Raw genomic sequence first — 21910 nt, 5'->3', positions numbered from 1 at the left:
TCCTGTATGGAGTAAAGGCAGCCAGGTACTAAGCAGGATGGTTCAAAAGGTCTTGTGTTCGGCTCAAGATATACATGACTGACCAACAGTTTTCACAGTTTTAAGCTTTATACAGATATGAGAAAAAGTCCCAACCCTGAAAGAAAGAAAAGGAGGGAGTCAGATGCTCCCAACAGTGGAAGTGGAGGAAAGGTTGGCGCCACTGTTATCTGTCCTTGATAGTGTGTGTGCGTATATATCTGCATGTGAGTTTGAGTTTGGCCTTCAGCAGAGACTGTGAGTTGCACTGTAGATACAATACGATCTGTACTGTTTAATCTAACATGACTCAGCTGTTCAAAAGTGGAAAGAGTAATGCAGTCATCATGTATTAAAACATGACAAATTGTACACATGAACACACATTTGATGATATGGTGATGAATATAATAGTTGCCATAACAATACGTTTCAGAAAAATACACCATACAAAAAAATATAAAAGTGATGATGAAGTCATGCACATGTCCCATAGAATTAGACCAGGAAAACTGCACCCACATTTTACACCCGCAAATATACCCCTTATGCTCCCACATGAATACATACTTCCGACGGGCACTGTACTAGTTATAATAATAACAAACTTATTTTTTATTTCACTTAAGTATTTTCTGTATTTGCAGTATGAAGTGAGAAGTATGAAGTTTGAGTTAAAACATTTTAAAGGTTCAAAATATTTAGAATAGAAATGGTTTTATAGCTCTGTAGGGGAACAAAGGGTAATTAATATTGAAAAATATAAATTTTTAATTTTTAATATGTTCGTTGCCAGAGGTGCCATCTAGGATTGAGTTTTAAGTGTCCTAGATCACTTTATTTTAATTAATTGTTACTGTTCCCTGTTTTTGTAGTGGGTTCTTGACATCAGAATAGAGGTTTAATAAAAGTTTAAATGTCAATAAAAACGTTGCATTTACAATATGTACATGTTTATTTTACAGGCTTATTAACATGATAATAAATTAGGCAGTTTCACAATTATTCACAGTTATTTTGACTCATTGGTATCACACAAAATGTACATTTTAACACAGATGTATGGTATCTCCACATTCTGAGTGTTTTAGATGTTGGTATGAATTTGGGATTTATAGGGATTTTCTAACGCTCTGAGGAGGAGGAAGAAGGAAAATGGAAAGTTTAAGTAATGAAATTAATAAAACTTTACCAAAATGAAAATTATGGACTATGAATCTAGAATTTTCGATTGAGAGAATTTGTTAAGTTATAATCCACCTTTCTGCCAGAATTGTGTGTGCGTGCAGTTTTACCCTCCATCGAATAGGCGTGATGATGACAGCTCCTTCTGCGTAACCAGCAGTGTGTGGGAAAAAGTTTTTCCTGCGTTTTCCGAGGAAGTTTTCCGCTCATTCACTGTATGGGCCCACGGGATACTGTCGGCCTGGCTGGGGTTCTGGTTCTCCTACACGGCACCAGTCCTGGACGTCGATACGTATTTTAACTAACAAGTTTTCAAATCAAAGATGCTAGAGTTAGTTAACACTAGCATGCCCAAGGTTTTCTTACTCCTGTTGCCCTGCCCAGAGGCCGCCAAATGACACTCATTTGCAACTCAGTGGGCCACCTCTCTTATGTAAATGCAGCCATTCGATCGGAATGTGCAGCTGGGCAGTGACAAACTTTGGGGGTTGGTGTAAATGATGGCCAGTGTTGAGAAACCAGTGTTTCTTCCACGTAGATGATGTTTGTTAATCCAAATAACATTATATGGAATTATTGGATAAGAATGGCCAAATTAATATGAGCCATGTGTGTTGTGATCAATTAATAAACCACAATAAATAAAATTAGAAAAAGAAAAACAGTAATAAAGCAACCAAGCTCCTGTTTCCTACTCCTGTATTTTCACTATTTACCTTTATTGTTTTTGTGCTTATAAATCAAATGTATTGTTGCTATTTATGGTAAAGCAAGATTTCCGAGTGTGAAAAGGACTGTTTGAGTTCTCACTTTAAAAAGGTAAATTCACGAGGTCCACCATTCACTAACTAGGTCCATGAATTATTTTATTAAGCTATTATTTTACAAATTTGAAGAAAGTGCACAAGATGCACAAAGAATCAATGCTTCAACAGGGAAAAACAATCTCAATCTCTGTTTACACCATCAGTTATGCTGACATTATCCCTCTTGACCTTTGACCCAATGCGGAAGTACTGAACCATAGTGAAAGTTTGAAAAGGCTTATCACCTCAAGGTGAAAAAATAGCCAACTCAGGGCAGATATTTCACTGACTCTGGCGACTGAGAAGCAAGGATGTCAAAAGTTTACAGCTCTCAGCAGACTTTGGAGATGATCCTAAATGACGCCAACCCCTGTGACTCCGATGGAGAAGAAATATCCCTTCAGCTGAGTTCTGACTCTGAAATTTCTTCCGGTAAGATTTTCTAAACATCCTTTTTTTTGTTTGCTGATTATGGCAGTTGTGTTTTTAATGTTTCATTAATCACATCTCAAAAATATGATCACCCTATAGATGAGGAGGATTCGCCACCTTCAGAAAAGAGAGGTCGCCTGGAGACACATGAGTGGCTGACAGAGACGGCAAAAGACGGCACAGTGTGGCGTGAAGAACAGGTCGGAAGGCCTCTCCATCACAGCCCAATTGAAGGTCACGTCACAGATGGAGAGCCAACTGCTTTGGCCAGAAGAAAGGTGACGAGTCGCTTACAGAGTTTCTTCTGCTTCATAACTCTGGAAATGCTTCGGACCATTCAGGAGTGGACTGTCCAGCATGCACTCCAGACACAACATGAGAACTGGTTCATGGCCATACCTGAACTAATGGCGTTCATTGCCATCCTGCTTTTGTGGGGGATTGTCCGCCTTCCATCGCTGCATGACGCATGGTCAGCAAAACTGGGACCGCCCCTGATCAACAGGATTATGGCTCGAAACCGTTTCAAGGACATCATGCAGCATCTACGCTTTGACGACAAGGACACACGCGGTGAACGAGTTGCGACTGACCGGTTTGCTGCAATCTCTGACGTTTGGGGGTCTTTTGTTGCCAACTGCATCACTTCGTACAACCCAGGCAGGCACATCACCATAGATGAGCAACTTTTTCCAACTAAGACTCGCTGCTGTTTCTTGCAATACATTGCAACGAAGCCGGACAAGTTTGGTATCAAGTTCTGGGTGGCATGTGACCTTAAATCCAAGTATGTGTGCAAAATCATCCCATATCTTGGCAAAGACCCCAGTCGTCCACCTGGGGAGAGATTGTCTGAAAATGTGGTGATGAAGCTTATGGAACCGTTTATGGACAAAGGAAGAACTGTTACAACCGACAATTTTTTCACTTCATTGTCACTAGCGCGTCGACTGCACAGCCGGAAGACCACCCTCCTTGGCACAGTCAATAAGATTCGCCGGGAGCTTCCAGATTCAGCTAAAAAGAATTTGGCCCGTGAGGAATTCAGCACACAAGTGTTTTCAACCTCTGGTGCCACACTGACTGTTTATGTGCCCAAACGAAAGAAGACTGTCTGCCTCCTCAGTAGCGTGCACAGCGTGGTGGAGACTGAGGCTACTCGGGAAAAAAAAGCCGAACACAGTCACCGACTACAACAGCATGAAATGCGGTGTGGACGTCATGGACCAGATGGTTCGAAAGTACACTATACGTTCAGGAACACGGCGTTGGCCAGTCGCTGTGTTTTACAACATGATTGACATTGCAGCGCTGAACGCACATGTGCTTTATCAGGCATGCACTGGGGTCAAGGAGAGAAGGGTGGACTTCTTGCTGGAGCTTGCAAATGAGCTTGCCCAGTCTCATATGGCAGCCAAGGAGGTGAATGAGCAAAACCTTCAGCAACAACCACCCACACCTGATGTGGGGAAAAGGGCATTGTGCCAGGTGAAGTGTTGCTGCAGGAAAAACCGTGCCACCAAGCGTTGTATGTATTGTGACAAGTTTGCATGTGGCAAATGCATAAAGGAGGTGTGGCAGTGCCAGAATTGTTCACAAAATCTCTATTAAATAAATTTCACCAAGAATGCAAACAAACTGTTGCCGTCTCACTATTACTACTTACTACTTTCTGTTGCAAAAGTTGAAATATAAGTTGCAACCTCTATGTAGCTGCTGTATGGGAAACACAAAGGAGAATACAAAAGGTCTTTGTGTCCTGGAACCTACCTAGCCACCCCCCCACCCTAGCTGAGGGGGGAGTAGTGGCCTCAGTAACATAACAATGGTCACAAGCTGAGTTGTTCACACCCGCCATCTGACACCAGCTTGGACTTTATAGGTATAGGTGTCAAATGACACCACTCTGGTCATGCTAGTGTTAAAGGTTACTCATGGGAGGCTATAAAAATTGACTGGCTCCAAAAATGAAAAACTGCTTGGTTAATTTCAAAAATGGAGATAAAACTTAAAGTTAGTCATTGTGGAAGTGGCTGGTAGCCACTTCCTGACTGGAGAGAAGTTCAATCAATTTCTCAAAAATTCTGCATCACTAAACTGAAAAACTTCTGACTGTTTAAGTCAGATGCAAAGAGGAGGACTAGACAGAGGTAAGAGTATTGGAACTGAGCGCGAAGAGCGCTGGAACTGAGCAAGAGAGGTAAGAGAGTTTTATAAGAGGGAGCGAGATCTTTTATAAACATGTCAAGAGGTTATCGGATTGATTAAAACACATCTGCAGTGTGGGAATGAGTGAAACCTGATTGGTTGGCAGAAAGAAGCGGGGAGCTTAACTTTCCTGTAAAGAAGACAAGATAGTGGGGCTGTTCCACATGTGCCTTTTAAACAAAGGGTCATAAAACTAGATAGGGTGTTACCATGTTAGGTCTAAAATGGAGGATGGGTGTGTGCCGATTGTATGAACCCTTGAAAAATGACTTTCAATTGATTATCCCTTAAATGACTGATTTGAATTATTTCTAGCTTTAAGCGTGACAAAAGAGGACAAATACACTTTGATCAATGATCATGGAATATGAAGTTATAAACATTTCCCTTGAAAGGTGATTACATTAGTGATTAAATATGTCAGATGGAGGCACACGATGAGTCTCTTTCCTATAGAAAAATGGTTAAAATCGAGGTCCCATGTCTGAAATTTGTTTAAATCACAGTTCTGCCTTTAAAGCATTGGATGGTGCATAGGTTTTATTTTTATTTCTTCCTTTTCAATCTTCATGGTGAAAAGGATGTCTCTGGTGTAGGGTGTCAGGTTACATCCCTGTTATCTCTGTGGAATGTCTGTTCTTTGGGGAGGATGAGTGTCAGCAAAGTGTCTGCAGGAAGAAGGGCTGGGATTTGAAGAAATGTTTCTTGGTCCATTTTTCCATTGTCTGTTTTTGAGCCATAAAAGTGTGATAAAATTCCAAATGTGCGACAGTGCTTTTACCGCCTTTTGACCATCGACTAGGGTTCCTACAGCTCAAATTTGCTCTCTTGGAGGTAATGCCCACGAAAATTGTTGTCATCTTTGCCTGCTTCCCTTCCCCCAAAAACGGATGCGTAAGTACTAATTCATTGAGCACTATGTTGAAATTCTCAAATGTTTTGGTCCTCTAATAGCGGGGACAGTAGCTTACTTGTTGCAACGCTGTGGTAAATCTGCAGACTGTAGTCGTTGCAGATTTGCGACTGCAGATCCACAAAATATAGTATCGAATTCTACGTCCTACTGCACACTTTAGTGTCACTTTGTTGAAACTGGAAAGTTGTTTCCAATGTTTACATTTTACGTTGGTCTATGCACTTTAATATTGCAGTATGCAATGTTGTGCCCTGTGAAAGCTTTTCCTTGTTAAAGGCTTTCGTGAATAAAATCGGTAATGCAACACATGGGTGGCGTTTAGGAGCAGAACTGGGGCCTCTATGAGCTCAGAATGCAGGAACTGAAAAAAAGTTCGTACAAAGACATAATATAACAGTCAGAATTATATACTATCAGTGCATTATTATTGATTTGTTTATAAATAAATGTACTATTGAGATATAAAGATTCTACAAACTGCAGCTTGCAAAGAGCAGGAGGCGGCCAGAAAGAAAGTAGTGGGCGATTCCACCTGCTGCCTACACTTCTGGACATCCCTGGTGTATAAGGATTGTCATGCAATACAGAACAAATATTACAAGACCCCTTTATTGTTGCCGTTATTTGGCTTTTAGTACGTTAGCTTGAACCGTGATTCACTACCATCCATAGACATCCATATCAGGACTTGTCTAAATCAAACACTCATATCTACATTCACACACTATCACAAACGTTTGTATTTATCAAATCTAACAATATTCAGTTTGAACTTGTGTTGAAAATGAAATGTGTACACACCAGAAACTACCCACAATTCATTGGAGCAATGAACCAAGTGAACAAACTTTGTGGAAAAAGTGTAGAAATGCATATTTTGGGGAAGGTGTCCATAATTGCGTTAACTAGATATGTGTATTAAACATTGGGAGAAAATCAGATTAGAAAGTACAAACCCTCAGTCAGGGCGAATATTTACACTTTTTTGGTTGGAATCAGGCAACTGACTTACACTGGAGAGGAAGGATTTCAAACCTCTTGGTGCTTTTATTTGCTTTTTAAGGCTTGTTAAAAACACATAAATCCTCACACAATTACCATCGTGTTTAAACTAAAGACAAATATATATAATTAAACTAATAGTCAATATTATTTAATAAGAGTTATACTTGGTAATAAAATGCATGAAAGCTGTTTTGACTGATTTGTCAAAGCAATGCAACATTATATGTGATTTGGATGTTCTTTAATCTAATCAATCTTCACTCAATAATTATAATAATCAAAAACTCAGTACAAGGAAAAAACACCCTGTCAAAAATGTCTTGCTTTCAAAGTGGAGTTGCTACAAATGGTAAATGTGCCCTCAGCTGGTCTTATATAATGTATTTAAAGCACGAAATCCTATATTACTTCTTAAATTAATTCCATAAATCATTATTAATAACCTTTAAAGCCTCCCATCTGCACGGGTATAATCACCATAGTCAATCTTTGGTGTCAGGTTTGATTGCCAATCCATGTCCTTCTCTAATTGACCTTGTCTAGTGAGAAAAGTACAGACAATATTGCTTTCCTCCCACTGGTGCCTCAATCATTTCTACTCCAAATGAACACTGCTCCCAGTTTGTTCGGCAGATTGAATTCCATCACTTCATTCTATAAACAGCTGATATGCAGGCTGCTCTAATTTTAAGTTATTGAATGTGCAATATGTGCACCAGCCTTTAATAAAGGCAGATGAAAGGGTTATCATTTTAACCCTTACAACCAAGAATACAAGTGCACCCATGTGAGTCATTACATTTCCTGCATGTTTGACTCTTGATAAGTTGATCTTTTTTTTTTTTTTTTCTTTTACTTGTCTGCGCATGCTGTCAAAGGTCAACACCACAGGAAGAGCAATCATTATGAGACAGCAATGCATATTTTGTTATTGCAATAAAATACATTGATTTATTTTATTGCTTAATTGTGTCCATCACCAGCCCTCCCTAAGGAAGGGCAAGAAATCTTTTAATATAGGGAAGATATAAAAAGGGAGAGCAGTGTTACACCTATGTGGAGGGGGAGGGGGAAGGGGAGGGTTGGTTGTAGAATATATTGTGCTTATTATGTTGTGTAATCCAGCCAGTATGGTGACAAGTGTGAAGCTTAGCTATAATGGTGGTGGCTGTGGACAGGGGGAATGAGTGAATGGTAGTACCTAAAGCAGATATTTGGGATTAACGTGTCTAAGGTTAAGCCCAGTATGAGTTTAATCCCACATCCCAAGGCGTGCCAGTGCATCGTAGACCAGTATTTGTGCAAAAAAAAACCGCTACTGCAAACCCAGGAACTGCCCTGGGCCCGCAGATGCAGCCAGGCCAGCAGAAAGAGCGGGTGCCAGGGAGCCCCAGGCCACCCTCCCACGACCGAGCAACCCCCCAGATGCCCCCAAGATCCCAGGCCGAGAGGCAGCCACCGCCCCCCACACACACATCCAAGGAAACCCCAAGCAGCCGAGCACCCAGCGCATCCCCCCACCGACCCCAACCCCCAACCCCAAGGCCCCCCGCCAGCATCCAGCCCCCCCCACCCACCCACACCCAAGCACCCAACCCCCCGAGGGAAGGGCCCAGAGAGCCCCCCGCCCGAGACCCCAGCAGAGGAGCCAAGACCCCTGCCCAGCAGACGGCCAGAGCAAGCCGCGCGAAACGGGCAGCCGGTGGGCCAAGAGCCAGCAGGGTCTGGACCCCATGCCAGAAGGACCCGGAACGGAAGCAGCACCGAGAGCAGCACCCCCAGGGACGACAACCACGGCCATAGTCGCCGAGGGCACCAAGGGGATGCTGCAAGCCGCCCCGCCGGCCCCCAGGCGCACCGACCAAGCACCCCAGAGCGATTAGTTGATCTTTGACCTATGTAGGTTTAAAACTTGTAAAAATACATTTAGAAACATTTCCGATGCTTTAAATTTTGTTGTTAGATATGTATTATTATCTGGTTGTAAGATACAGATTCTTCTGTGTACATACAATAGATTTAACGTGATAGGCCTTCACCATGACTATCAAACTGAGGCTCCTCACTATGCAGTTTTTGAAGGATAATTAAAAATAATAAAAAAAACCTGGACAAAAGATCAACTAAGCTGCCATTATTTGATCTTTTGATTAACCAAAAATTGGAACACATTAAAATGATGCTTCTGTTTTTACCCTTTGAAAATCTAAAAAAACATGCACACACACACACACACACACACACACACACACACACACACACACACACACACACACACACACACACACACACACACACACACACACACACACGTATAATCTAAGAATGCCTTTTAGTAAAGATGGCAGTAGGTAATAAATCCTCATCAAGTCTGGTAGATCCTGTTAGCTTCCTCTCTGGTAGTGACAGCTTTTTAATAAGCTGTGAGTGGTCCTGTATGTGTAGTTGACATTTGCTAGCTGACTTTACCCCTCCCTGTCTGTCATCGTGTGTTATGCATATGCTGGAACCTGAGCATAGATTTATAGCATCCACTACACCCACGTCATTCATATCATTCAAGGTCTGGACGAAAGCCTGTTTGTTGCAGTAATTGATTTCTTTTCAGTGGTGCAAATGAGTTTCTTATTTCTTTGGAAGTTATTTATATGGAAATGGTGTGATGTTGTGACTACATTAGTGGAGTTATTCTCACCTTGCTCTAAAGTCACTGCCACTTGGGGAAACTCCCTTTGTTCCCATTTGCTGTTTTGCTCATTCTGTCAGCAAAAATTAATTGGTGTCCATTTGAACTCCCCTCGAGCTGTAAATTCTATGAGCAGAGATACCCTGGCCCAGTTATGTGGTGTAAATAACATTTGCTCCATAATTGCTTCAATAAAAAAAAAAAAAATTTCCTCATTATCCTTTACGTTAAGGTAATGTGAACCTAAACAATGGAGACTGCAGCCTTGCTGAGCTATTAGCCCCTGACAAGACACTTTGTTCCTGAACATCGCATAGAATGATGTGATGGTCAAAAGTGAAAAACACTTTTAACTGCTTATAGGGCCGTACTATCCCTACGCGTGTAAGTCAGAAAAGTTGCATTGTGGCTCTGTTTTTGGCCGTGCTCTATTCTGCCCATGTAGCTACTTAAGTCACTCACTGCAAAACTTTAAAGAGAGTGAAAAAGAAGATATCCAGGTTTATCGTTCTTATCCGTACACTGTGATGGTTGCTACATCTTTACAGCGGAGTGTTTGGATGCGGATCCGAGTCAGCAGTGGTGGGATAAGTATGTCAGCGACTTCAATTACCCCCCCTGCAGTGCAGTTCACACCTACGCAGGCCAGACAATGGCCCCCATGGTTTCACACATGCACAGAGCTGGTTATGAACGGCCCTGGTTGCCAGTGTGAGTACACCCTAACAGATCGGATACAGGTTGCTTATGGGCAAAAAGATCAGATTTGGGTCGCATTTGCCTGCCGTGTGAAAGTAGCATGTGTGATTTCTATTTGTGGAACTATTTGTTAACCAGTGACGTACCATGAGCACTAGGGTTGGGTAGGTAGAGCGTTGCGAGACTACCAATGTCGACACTAATGACAATTTCATTTGTTTCGGCTGGCAAGTTTTAATCTAACAAAATCAGCATTGTAAAACACCATTAAAGAAACTTAAACAATTATTTAATAGCAGCCTCCATACTCTCCCAACAAGATATATCTCATGACACAGCAGCGCATCCGTAGTTTGTGTTGGAAACACAGAAACATGGAGAAAATTATGACAACAACAACAACAGTGAGGCGCATCCACAAAACTAATCCTTCATTTTGTACCGTTCACTGTGTTAAGTACAAACAATTTTCGGAACTTTCCTTTGCTGAAGTTGTTGTTTTTCCTCAAAAGAAAGTTTCTTAATCGTCTCTCGCTGTCATCTTGCCTGTAGTGTTATCCCGCGGCCCGCCCACGAGCTAGAAAACGTAGCAGACCACGCGGTATCAGTTCACTAATGCACTGTGAATGTACATATAGCATTTAGGATTCCCTCAATCCAGCCCTATATACATGCACATTCTACCATAATGGTCAATGGAAAGTACCTCATTGTTTTTGTATAAGTCGGGTGATCAATGTGCTTTTTATGAAGTGGCAGCATGTCATCACAGTTCTAAACAAATTTTTACCCTTAAAATACACAAATTCACTTTCACCTTAATATGAACATAGTTCATTCAGTAGGCTTAATGGCTCGCTAAGGGTTCTATTCTCCCATGCACGTAAGTTAGTAAAGCCATGCAGCATTGTCCCCCTATACTTGAGCCAGTCACTGCGCGCCTTCATCCTAGTTATTCACTCTTGGGTAGAGCGGCCATGAAATGTGGGTGTTCTCATCTGCTTAAGTTCTTTTCCGTTTCTGAGCCTGCAGTAAGTGCAGCGCCCCGAGAAGTTGAAACATTATATTGCACAAGAAGTTTGGACTTCGTTACAATTTAAGCCACATGCACTCATAATATTGCAGAAGAGGATCCCAGAAAGATTTTATCCAACGTAACACGGTCTCACTGTCACGGGGGTGGGGGGAATCACACAATCAGGCCAAAAAATGTACTATCATCATTTCTAATATTTACCAGTTCTAGACGGGACAAAATGTGTTACATGTCATTACATTTTATCCATGCCATCCACTCTTTTTCCTGGGAGGGCGGTGTATGCTTTGTCGCGGAGATGATCATCTGTGTGCACCTGAGGTGTGCATGTCGGCCGTTGCTGCTCGATAAATTAACCTCTGACAGAAGTCACACTGAATAAACTATTTTAACACTGTGTATAACCTAAAGCCACAGTTTGATCATTGATCTGTTGCTAGTATGAGGGAGGAAAAAAGGATAGATTTTAACTGTGGTTCACATGGAAGAATGCTTCACCCTGCAATAATCTGATCAAATGAACCTGTTAAATTGTTTATCAAATTAAAAGTGTGCTTCATCATTTTCACAAATTTCAATGACATTTACAAGCGTTGGAAAAACTCCATGTTTTGTGATTTCTCGACAGCCCGAAAATAAGGACATCATGGCTGTGATGGCGAAATTAATAAATCATATTTATTTGTGTATCTTATTCATTGAATGTATGCTTACTTATAGTAAGATGTAACCTTTTACATAGATGTTTTTTTTGTCTTTCTTGGGAAAGTCAGATGGTCGTCACATGCCTCATCATCCCACACACACAAGATAACCACAAGCTGCATCCCAAGGCTACAGGCAACTCACATGGACTTGCATACACACACACATTCACATACACACACACATCATATGCACACGACTATCAATAGACAGATACCGGTGGCGCCGATGTCTCTCTCATGTGGGGCCATCCTACATCCTTCCTACTTTTCCTCCTTGGGTGGGGTTTTTGATATCTGTGTAAGTCTGTGTGCGCAAACTTTCCATTCATTCCTGTTGCCTCCTTCTCGGCCGAGAGGGACTGCTTTTTTGTGCTACGTTGTACCTCTTCATTTAGTTTGGAATGAATTATTTTTTTATTACTTCATCACCTTTTAGTCTGAATCTCATCATTTTCAACACAGAACATTCACAACTGGTAAGAACAAGGTAAACCGTAAATTTGTCCTGACAATGGCCTAGTCCGCCTCCCTGGCTTTAGACCTCCTTTATTCACAGACTACACATTCTAGTCGATTTACGCACAGTGTGCATGTCCGAAACCTGGACCGCTTAAGTCCAGACCAGAGAATAAGGCTCTAAAGGAACACATCTATAACACTGCAGGATTTGGTATTCATGATTGCTCTGATCTATATACTGTAGTTTCCAGATTATGAAGCGCAACGCTTATTTAGCAATTTTCCAAGAAAAATCCATACAAAGGCGTCACATAGGCCGCACTCTATTGGCTAATGAGGGTGCCCTTCAGATGACTCTGCCAATCAGAACGGGCAGGTAGGTGGGCTGCTATACTCCCGTTCGCTTTAACGGAGATTTCCGTTTAGCCTATTCTGATGAGTTTCAACTGATAAGTTTCCTTCTTCAGTCAATTTACAGCTTTTTATGGTATCTTTTTACTGGAACCAGACTGATACACCCCTCCCACTTTTATTTCATTCAGACTCCTGCAGCGCTGTCTTTCTCTTTCTCTCTCTCTGTTGAAAGCTGCATCATATGCATTTCTCTGTGCCTTTGCCATGATGGGGGTGTGTGCATGACAAAATGACTGATCAGAATGATTCAGTGGGAGCACACTTGATTTAATGTAAACAGTTTCATTGGACTACCATAACAGCAATTCCATTGGTCTAATTTTTTGGTGGCATGAAGCATGTAAAACTGGAAAAAATCCACAAATTAGCCGCATCATTGTTTAAGCTGTAGGGTTTAAAGCGTGGGAAAAAAGTAGTGGCTTATAGTCTGGAAATTACAGTAGTCTGATATGTGATTACATTAAAAGTATGATATGATCTGGCTTCAATTCACCACATTTCCACCAGCACCGCCAGCTTCTCACATCTCTAAAATGTTTGTGCGCAAGAGTCAAAGTTCAAGCACTGGTGCGCATATTTTCCAACCAAGTTCTTTTTTAGCAATAGCTTAGTTTGCATGGAAAGGGTTACATGCATCTTTCAGGCCTCAATGTTATGTATTAGCAACAATTAGGCCCTTGAGCTGGAGCTTTATTATTCATTTATTTATTGTTCGACCCTGATGTTTCTGTTCATTGTAAGCACCTAGCTCTATTTCTGCAAAGACAAGATTAAAAGATAAAACAAACACTAAAAAACACAGGAAAATGCCAAGAAATCAAGAAAATGTGGACAAAAAGACTTATACAGTTATAGCTGCTCTACACAAACACTACACAACTAAGGTAGCACTCAGTTTAGACACATAGACTCAGTAGGTAAACTGTGTCACTGTGGGATGTTGAGCAAGTCCCTTAACCCTAACTGCTACCCGGGCGCTACATTGTGGCTGCTCACTCCTCCTCAGGGATGGGTTAAATGCAGACAACAGATTTTGTGTATGTAGCTGTAAATATATGATGAAAAGACTTAATTATTATTATTATTAAACCAGACAAAATGTTGGGAGGGGGGACCCACAGATTATCAGGGACTCCTATCAGCAGTCTACCTTCATTACTAAAAGCTTGTGTGTCTATTCATTCATTTTCCATATTGGATCCAAATAAACAGGACAAAGCTTGGTCGGCCAAGTAAATCAGGGGCTCACCATCTTCTCTCCTCTGTTGCTCTTCTTCATATTAATAGCTCCTCGGGAGAGCAAGAGAGGTCTTTATGTCAGGTTTTATCTCCGGAGAAGAACAGTTGGGGAGGAACTAAATGAAGCCTGAACCTGAGAACTGGCCTATTGTGGCTTCTCATCGGGATGCTCAGAGGACCTTAAGGGAAACCTCAGTAATGTGCAAAACAAATGGCTGGATGTAAAAACCCCTAAAGACTTTTTCCCACAAGGTTTTTTGAGATGCTGCTATAAATCTCAAGACCCTAGTGCAACCAGAGTCGGCGAGAGAAAAAGGTACAAGCCAGAGCCAGCTTTGCTTCATGGGAGTGGAACAGAGCTGTCAGAAAGAAGCATTTCATTATAGGCCCTGGTTCTAAATGTAGACTGCTTGTTGTCTCCTTGCCAACAGCTTTTTAGACTTGATGCACTTAACAGCTACTTGAAGTCTTAAAGCAATTAGCCATCTTTGATGTCCAGAGAGCATTTTGAGTGTCCTCATTGACAGTTGGCTTGTAAAAACATGATTTGGATAAAGACTAATGGAGTGTGAGTAATGCTCTGGAGCAATGTGGTTATTTTAATAAAGATGTATTATGACTGGGAACAGAAGGCTTTGGCAAAGCATCAGACCACCAGGGCTTGGGGGTTTGTTGTGGATAATTTAGGAGGGCAAAACACACACTGCTATACATTTTTTTTGCCACTAAAATGTAGTAATTTGTAAAACACTCTTGTAGATGCTAAGCCTTTTTGGCTTTCAGGATAATAAATCAATGAAATTTGATTCTTATTTTTCACTTTGAAGAATCCACTGTGGTTGCTTTGTGACACAGAGGTAAGGTAAGATTTGGGCCAAAGTATTACATTGTATTTTATTGTTTGATCCACTAACAAAGTGCAGTTATGTCAAATCATGCATCGGCTAGAAGCAGAAATGAATGATAAAAACACAATTTTAGTTTTTTGCTTTAACACAACAATTTTCCATTTCTGTGTAAAAGAGTGGCACATAACATAAATTGTCTCATATTTACCTCAACCTAACAAACAGCATATGGAAAAATACATAATTTGTGGCAGGTTAAGGTTTCTGTGTTTTTAAGGATAATTTCAAATTGTCAGTAGGTGCAAATGTGTGTCTGGTGGTTGTCAATTGCTCTGTTAGCATTGTGAAAGAAGAAATTTTATACCTCTTTTGTGTGACATCTCCTCTCAAGAGAATCGACTCTGCAAAAAGTGTAAAAAAAAAAAGTGTTTAAAAGGAAAAACGCAATACCACCACACAAATGAAGGACACAATACATAGTAAATACATCAATGCTGACATATCACACTCAGATATTCATATAAGTTGTTTTAGAAACATGACCAAATAAGAATACATTGTTTAAAGGAGCATAGGGCAGGATCATGAAATAAGACTCCATAGTGACACGACTGCCTCCATCCTTGTTTTTCATCTCCATCTATCCGTCCATCTTTTTCTTTAAGTTTAGCTGTCTGAGTGACAGACGGTCTCGTGTTGATGAGAGTAGTAGCATTGTGTGAAGGTTGTAAGTGTGTATGTGGATTTGGGCTTGTATGTGTGTGCTCACTGTAGTTTTTGGTGTAATGAGGGTATAATTTATATGGGTTTGGAGGTGCACTTGTTAAGCCTGTGCCACACGGGTGACGGATCAGTGATTAGGAGCCTTTATCAGTTCTCGAAGGGCAGGCTAAGGTGTTGGTTCATTTTCAGTGTTGCGGCTGGTTCTTGGTCAGAAGTTTAAGTTCTCCTCAGTTAGTCAGCCCCCATGTGAGTGTGTGTACAGGCGCATTCACGCATTCACAGCGCATTCAGCATAATTTGAACTTATGTCTGGATGACTGCGTGGGAAATTTGGAATTGCAGTACAAAAAGCATCACACCACCTGTTCAAGGCAATAGGGAGATATGTGTGTGGGCTCATTGTTTTTGGTTTTTAATATTAAAAGACAAAATGAATGTTTATTTTTTTCACAAATCCTGCCCTATGGGCCTTTAATTTGATTAGAAAACACATGAATAAATCAGATTTTTGTTGGCTGGAAGACTAAAAATTGTCATAAAAATGTATTTAAAAATGATCAAAATGGCTGAATGAATATAAAATGTATGCATTATTACTAATGACAATTAAATATAAAAATTCATTTAAATCCTAATTAAATAGCTTTGAATACTTAAATCAGCCACAGTTATTATATCAAATGCTATTTATCAACCCACTAAAGGCAGCAAGGCAGTTTGCAGATTGGGTGTGAATTACCATTCTTCTCTTTTCTCCAGCTCTCGCTCATACCCAATGGTCAAAGTGACTTGCTTGGCCTCATTTGCTGGTTAATTGCATTTTATAGTTGAGCTAAGGACCTGTCATCTGTTTCTCTGGTTTCATTTATCTTCCAAATAACCTAGAGAAGTGGGGTTAAAATACTTGCACAGTCCAAATACGCCCATTGGTTGGATTTTTTACACTTTGTACTGTATAACACTTTGTATCTTATTCTAAGCTTTTTGTAGGAATACCTGGACAATCATTATAGGCACACCCAACCAGTCTTGTTCAATTTCACAAGGCGTGTAAGCATACAAGGAGAATAAACCCCATTTCATAAACATTTTTAACCTTGCCAGTCAGTGTCACACAGAGCGTTTCAATTTGTAGCTCACTTTCTTTATTGAACTCCATATACACATCTCTACACATAGGATGTTTGGTCTGAAGACACTGATAATGTTGGGCCGGGCCTCAATCTGTTGTTCTACTTTTTATTGGAGGTTGTACAGTAAATAAACAGATTGGTGCACTAGTGGCCCCCTCACAACACAGTGTGGTAAGAAGCTGATTTACTAGGTTTCATTTCTGGTGTACTTTCTCATTTGTTGATGAAGTCTTGCAGCCGATCCATGCATTATTTTTTAAATGCACTGATCTAATTACAAGTTACAAATTTCAAGTATAAATGTAACATTTTAGGCCATTTTTGTTACAGCGGAGGATCCGTTTAAAATGTGGATAAGGGAGAGGGAAGTTGCTAGGCAAAATGAAAAGCTGATGAGAATTGTCAATCAGTTCAATCTGTAAAGGTGAGCTATAACAAAAGACAAAAATAACTTGATTCAATACATCTACAGAATTTGCCCACTACTTAACCAGAACTCTGGTTTTAAAGTCTTTACACTGGCTCTCAGTCATGGCTTCAGAATAGACTTTAAAGTTCTATGGAATCGGAACAGTATCATAATGAATGAACTCTTGCAGGGTTTTTCACAAATGCACGCAATCTGTTTCACAAATGCACGCGATCTGTTTCACAAATATATATTTGTTTTGCAGTTGTATTTTAGATTCACAAATGCACACGATCTGTTTCACAAATATTATTTTGAGGCACACTTGTGTTATAAATCCACAGATAATGCAAATTGCTGAATGTGCATTTACAAACCGCTTCTGTGCTGTGAAACTTCTGTGTATTTGTGAGTGAAATCTCTGCGGTGAATTTTTAGAATGCCCTGACGCCGCGGGTCGACGAACGTCACCATTGGCTGATAAAACTGATTGACAGATTCATCAGCCAATCAGGTGTGTTTGCTTTCAGCCTATCATATGGCTTCTTACAATTGCAGAGCTACTGCTATTTGCGCATGCGCAGTGTTCAAACAATCTGTAATATGCTTTACACCAAACGCGTTTTTTGCCCCACACGCGAAGGAGAAGCTAATTGTAGCGGTGTTTTACCACCGGGAGCTGTATGACACGGCCTGTTATTTTAACCGGGACCAGGACCAGGACCAGGAAGGATTTGGTGTGGAGGAGAATCAGTGAGGAGGTGGGAGCAGCAGGTAAATGTTCTCTCTGTAGTTTTCATCTTTGAAAGTCGGCAGTGAGCGAGGATAGCATTAGCCGCTAACACCAGCTTTTTTCACTGCTGGTTTATGAGAGGAAAAAAAAAGTCAGGAGAACTGTAGTGGGTCAGCTGCAGGAACATCCAAACGGTGGAAATACCCTGTGGTCATGTCCTCCGTCGACCCCTTTGTTTCACCGCGAGAGACAAGCAGCAACATGGGGCAGAGGGTTGAGGAAGACAGGGCCGCAAAGTATGGTCAACCATCAGAGACTGGAGGTTTGTTTATCAGTGCAGACATATAGAAATATATACCAGGTTAATATTCAGGCCTTTATGTACCACTTCTTCTAGTGGGGGGATCTAAATCTAGTATAATGATTTAAAATGTATAGTAATGTGTTTCATATATTGTGTTTGCTGTCACTCAGAGGTAAACAATCAGATGAGTGATGGAGAAGGACAGGGAGGGGGAACAGATAGTGCTCAGGGAGCAGGAGATGATGATTATGATGATGATGATGATGATGATGATGATGATGGTGATGGTGCTACAGCAGCATCTCCTGCAGAAACAAGTGCAGCCAAACCATCTGATATGAACATGACAGAAGTTGTTTTGCATTCTGTTATAAATAAAATGTATCTATAAATGCTTGGTATATCAGTGATGACAATGTTGATCATTACCTAATTTAATGTTTAGTTAAAATATATCTATGATTTTATTTAAGTAGCAGTGACTTGATAAGCTATTAATATATATATGTTTTTTTTTGTTTTTTTTTTAAGGAAAAAGACCAAAGAAGAGGCCCAGCCAAGGCCCTCCAAGAGAGGTGGAGCAGCTTATCCTACAGACCTTCAGGAGACCTCCTCCTCACCACCAGCTCTGACTGAGGATGAGATGTTTTTCAGAGACCTGCTTCCTACCCTGCAAAAAGTGCCACCAGAATTTAGGGAACGTTAAATTTCAAAGTTATAAACTTCTTGATTATCATCCGGTAACACTAAATTTGGAAAATTTTAATTAGGTTTTTGATTGGGCTGGATGGGCTGGGGTGGGGGGCACTCTTTGCATGGCAGGAACCACATTGTGAATAGTTGTTTATACTAGTTTGTTTATTATGTAAGTATTATAATATTGAAGTAAATAGTTTGTTTAAAATTGAGGTATTATGTTAATGTACATGGTGTTCTTTCAGAATTGTTGATTAAAAACACATTTTGAAGTGTACTTTTGCTTTCTTTTTCATTTCTATCAAAGTATCTTAACAGCTATGTGTACACCACATCAAGGTTATATATTTTCATATAAGAATATATAGCTTCCTCATGTTGATTCTCTGTGAGACATTTAATGCCTTAAATTAATTTCAGTGGTGAAGTTTCTTGGATTATTTCTTTCTGGATAAAAATGAAGATGACAGACATTTCTCTCCCCATTCTTCCATATTTATTATACAATTGTTAATACAGTAGGAAGTTTGCTCTATAGAAGTCTGTGGTTGGCTCTTAAAATAGTCGTTTTGGGTGTGCTGGTGCAATATGTCTAGCCATGGAACAGCTCCTGCAGAGAAGTACGATGTGAAGACCTCTTGTCCATAGCTGTTAGCTGTGGTCCTGAAGGAGTCACCTGTGGCCAGATACCTGCATAGTTAACAACATAGAAAAGCTCAGATCATTGATAATCAGATATATATAATGTGGGTGTGTGTACGTGTGCATAAAGGTGGAGAGATTAAAGAGAGAACAGGGCTTATCTCCCAGAATGCATTGCCAGATGACAATAATTAACAGTAGTAAATAACTAAATGATTTATGAATTATTAATAAAATGAGTTAAAAACAATAAATATTATTAATGAAACAAGCCTTTTCTTCCAGAATAGGTCTCCAGAGGACAAAAAATAACAATAGTAAATCATTTATTATAATGATTAACTTTTATTTTAATTGTAATATATTCATGATAAAGACGATAATAAAGCAGGCCTTATCTCCCAGAATAGGTATCTCCAGAAAACAATAATTTTAATAATTCTGCTTTTAAATTCCCTTGGGATTAATATAGTATCTATCTATCTTTATTGTGTATGTGAGAGATGTGTCTGATGAATCATGGCATCTTCAGTTGCTCATGAAACTTACCGGAGACAGACAGACAGACAGTCGTTTGGCTGCAGAGATGGAGCTCCGGTAGTTGCTATCCTGCCGGGACATCCGTGGGCCAATCCGACCTAGCAGGTCGTCGAATCGGGCACTGGTCATCCACAGGTACCGCTGGAAGCACTCATCATCCAGGCGTAGCTCCTGAAGCAGGCAGTGAAGCTCACCTAGTTGGATGTGGCGCTGGTTAACCTAGTGAAGCCAGGAACGCCGACGTGAATTGACGGGGGTCCTCCATAGTTGATGGTGGAAACAAACAGAGCCTGGTTGTCACCTTTTTGGGAGTCTGGTGGGCGGAACTTCACTTCAGACGTGAATATGAAGCAAATAGGGAAACATTTTTTGATCCTGCAAATCCTGCAGAAGGTTTCGCGCGACAGACTCGAACGGTCCCGCAGAAAACGCGTTTGGTGTAAACGCAGCATTACAGATTGAGGATGACTCGGTCTCTCAATGCTGTCTCTTCTGTCCGCCATTGTCTTCGTCTTGTTTGAACACTGCGCATGCGCAAATATCAGTAGCTCTGCAATTGTAAGAAGCCATATGATAGGCTGAAAGCAAACACACCTGATTGGCTGATGAATCTGTCAATCAGTTTAATCAGCCAATGGTGACGTTCGTTGACCCGCGGCGTCAGGGCAGATTTCACTCACAAATACACAGAAGTTTCGCAGCACAGAAGCGGTTTGTAAATGCACATTCAGCAATTTGCATTATCTGTGGATTTATATTACAAGTGTGCCTCAAAATAATATTTGTGAAACAGATCGTGTGCATTTGTGAATCTGAAATACAACTGCAAAACAAATATATATATGTAAAACAGATCACGTGCATTTGTGAATCTGAAAGACAACTGCAAAACAAATATATATTTATGAAACAGATCGCGTGCATTTGTGAAACAGTGTTTGTTTGATCAGTGTTTGGTAGGCGTTTGTTTGGTCAGGGTTCTGTTACTGTTTTTTAGCTGGTTGTAGGTTGTTTGTTAGCTGATTTTGAGACTGTACTGATTTGTAACTTGTTTGTTAGCTGGTTTTAAGTCTGTGCTGGTTTGTAGCTTGTTCTTTAGCTGGTTTTATCTCTGTACATAGAAGATGGCTGCATTTACAGATGGTAAAGATGCTGCTCTTAAATTGCCGTCACAGAAAGACTTTTTTGATACTAAACGCCATCAAAGAAATTACCAAACTACGGGAAGACATTCGTCGCCTTTCTAACGAGCTAAAAACGAAAGATGAGCTACTCACTAAGTACATGAACACAGATGCACAACAGTCATATTTCCTTCATCGTACTCCATGTGACAACAACACAATTTCCTGGGAGAATCCGGGTCCAGGACTGTCCTGGGGTACACCTCGCCTGCCATCCAGGGCTGAGGTTGTCATCCGCGGACAAGGACGACAGTATAACATGGAAAATAGCATCCCTCCTCCGCTTACTCTCCACAATCATTTTGAGGCTCTCTCATACAAAAACGGAGACAAATTCAGTCCAATTAAGCCGACCAAAACAACCGGTCAAATTCTCGGCGGCCAAAAGCCTCCTCTGTAGCTTGTTGAAATCTCCTCAAAGCTGCAGTCCAGAGGCATGCTACTGCTGTATCGCTTCAATGCCAGCTGATGACAGAGGATCACCCACAGACATCAGCAACCCCCGCGCCGTTAGAAGCAGAGCCGCTGCAACACCAACCAGAGCCAATAACAGAAACTTTGCCACAGATTTTTGCAACCTAAGACATTCCCACACAGACTCCCCAACACCAGTCAACTCCGAGGACGGAAACTCCACCACAGCAAGCTGTGATCCACCTGACGAACGTTCCCGGTCAGTATAACAGGCCCACACTCACTCCTAACACTCTTTTCCCGCAAGCTACACTCATTATCGGCAATTCAATAACGAGAAATATTAGATTATTTAATGCCATCACACACACTGTATTCCAGGTGCTACAGTTCAAAGTATCTTAAACAAACTTAATCAAATGCTACCTATGCTGCCAGAAACTGTCACTAAAATAGTGTTACATGAAGGGATGA

The 21910-nt window shown here is 40.7% G+C and overlaps 1 protein-coding gene across 1 annotated transcript in view; it reads left to right on the top strand.

Annotated features, from left to right (window-relative positions):
• The first annotated feature begins 2122 nt into the window (after positions 1-2122).
• LOC114458632 (uncharacterized) overlaps positions 2123-21910 on the top strand; it is a 94696-nt gene continuing 74908 nt past the window's right edge. The window contains exons 1-2 of the mRNA XM_028441055.1: positions 2123-2441; positions 2541-3014. Coding sequence (XP_028296856.1) covers positions 2321-2441; positions 2541-3014 — 595 coding nt within the window. The 5' untranslated portion in view covers positions 2123-2320. The remainder of the gene's footprint in view (positions 2442-2540; positions 3015-21910) is intronic.

Source organism: Gouania willdenowi, chromosome 3 (assembly GCF_900634775.1).
Source record: "Gouania willdenowi chromosome 3, fGouWil2.1, whole genome shotgun sequence".
Taxonomy (NCBI): domain Eukaryota; kingdom Metazoa; phylum Chordata; class Actinopteri; order Blenniiformes; family Gobiesocidae; genus Gouania; species Gouania willdenowi.
The sequence above is the reverse complement of the archived record's forward strand: the minus strand, read 5'-3'. Positions and strand labels throughout refer to the sequence as shown.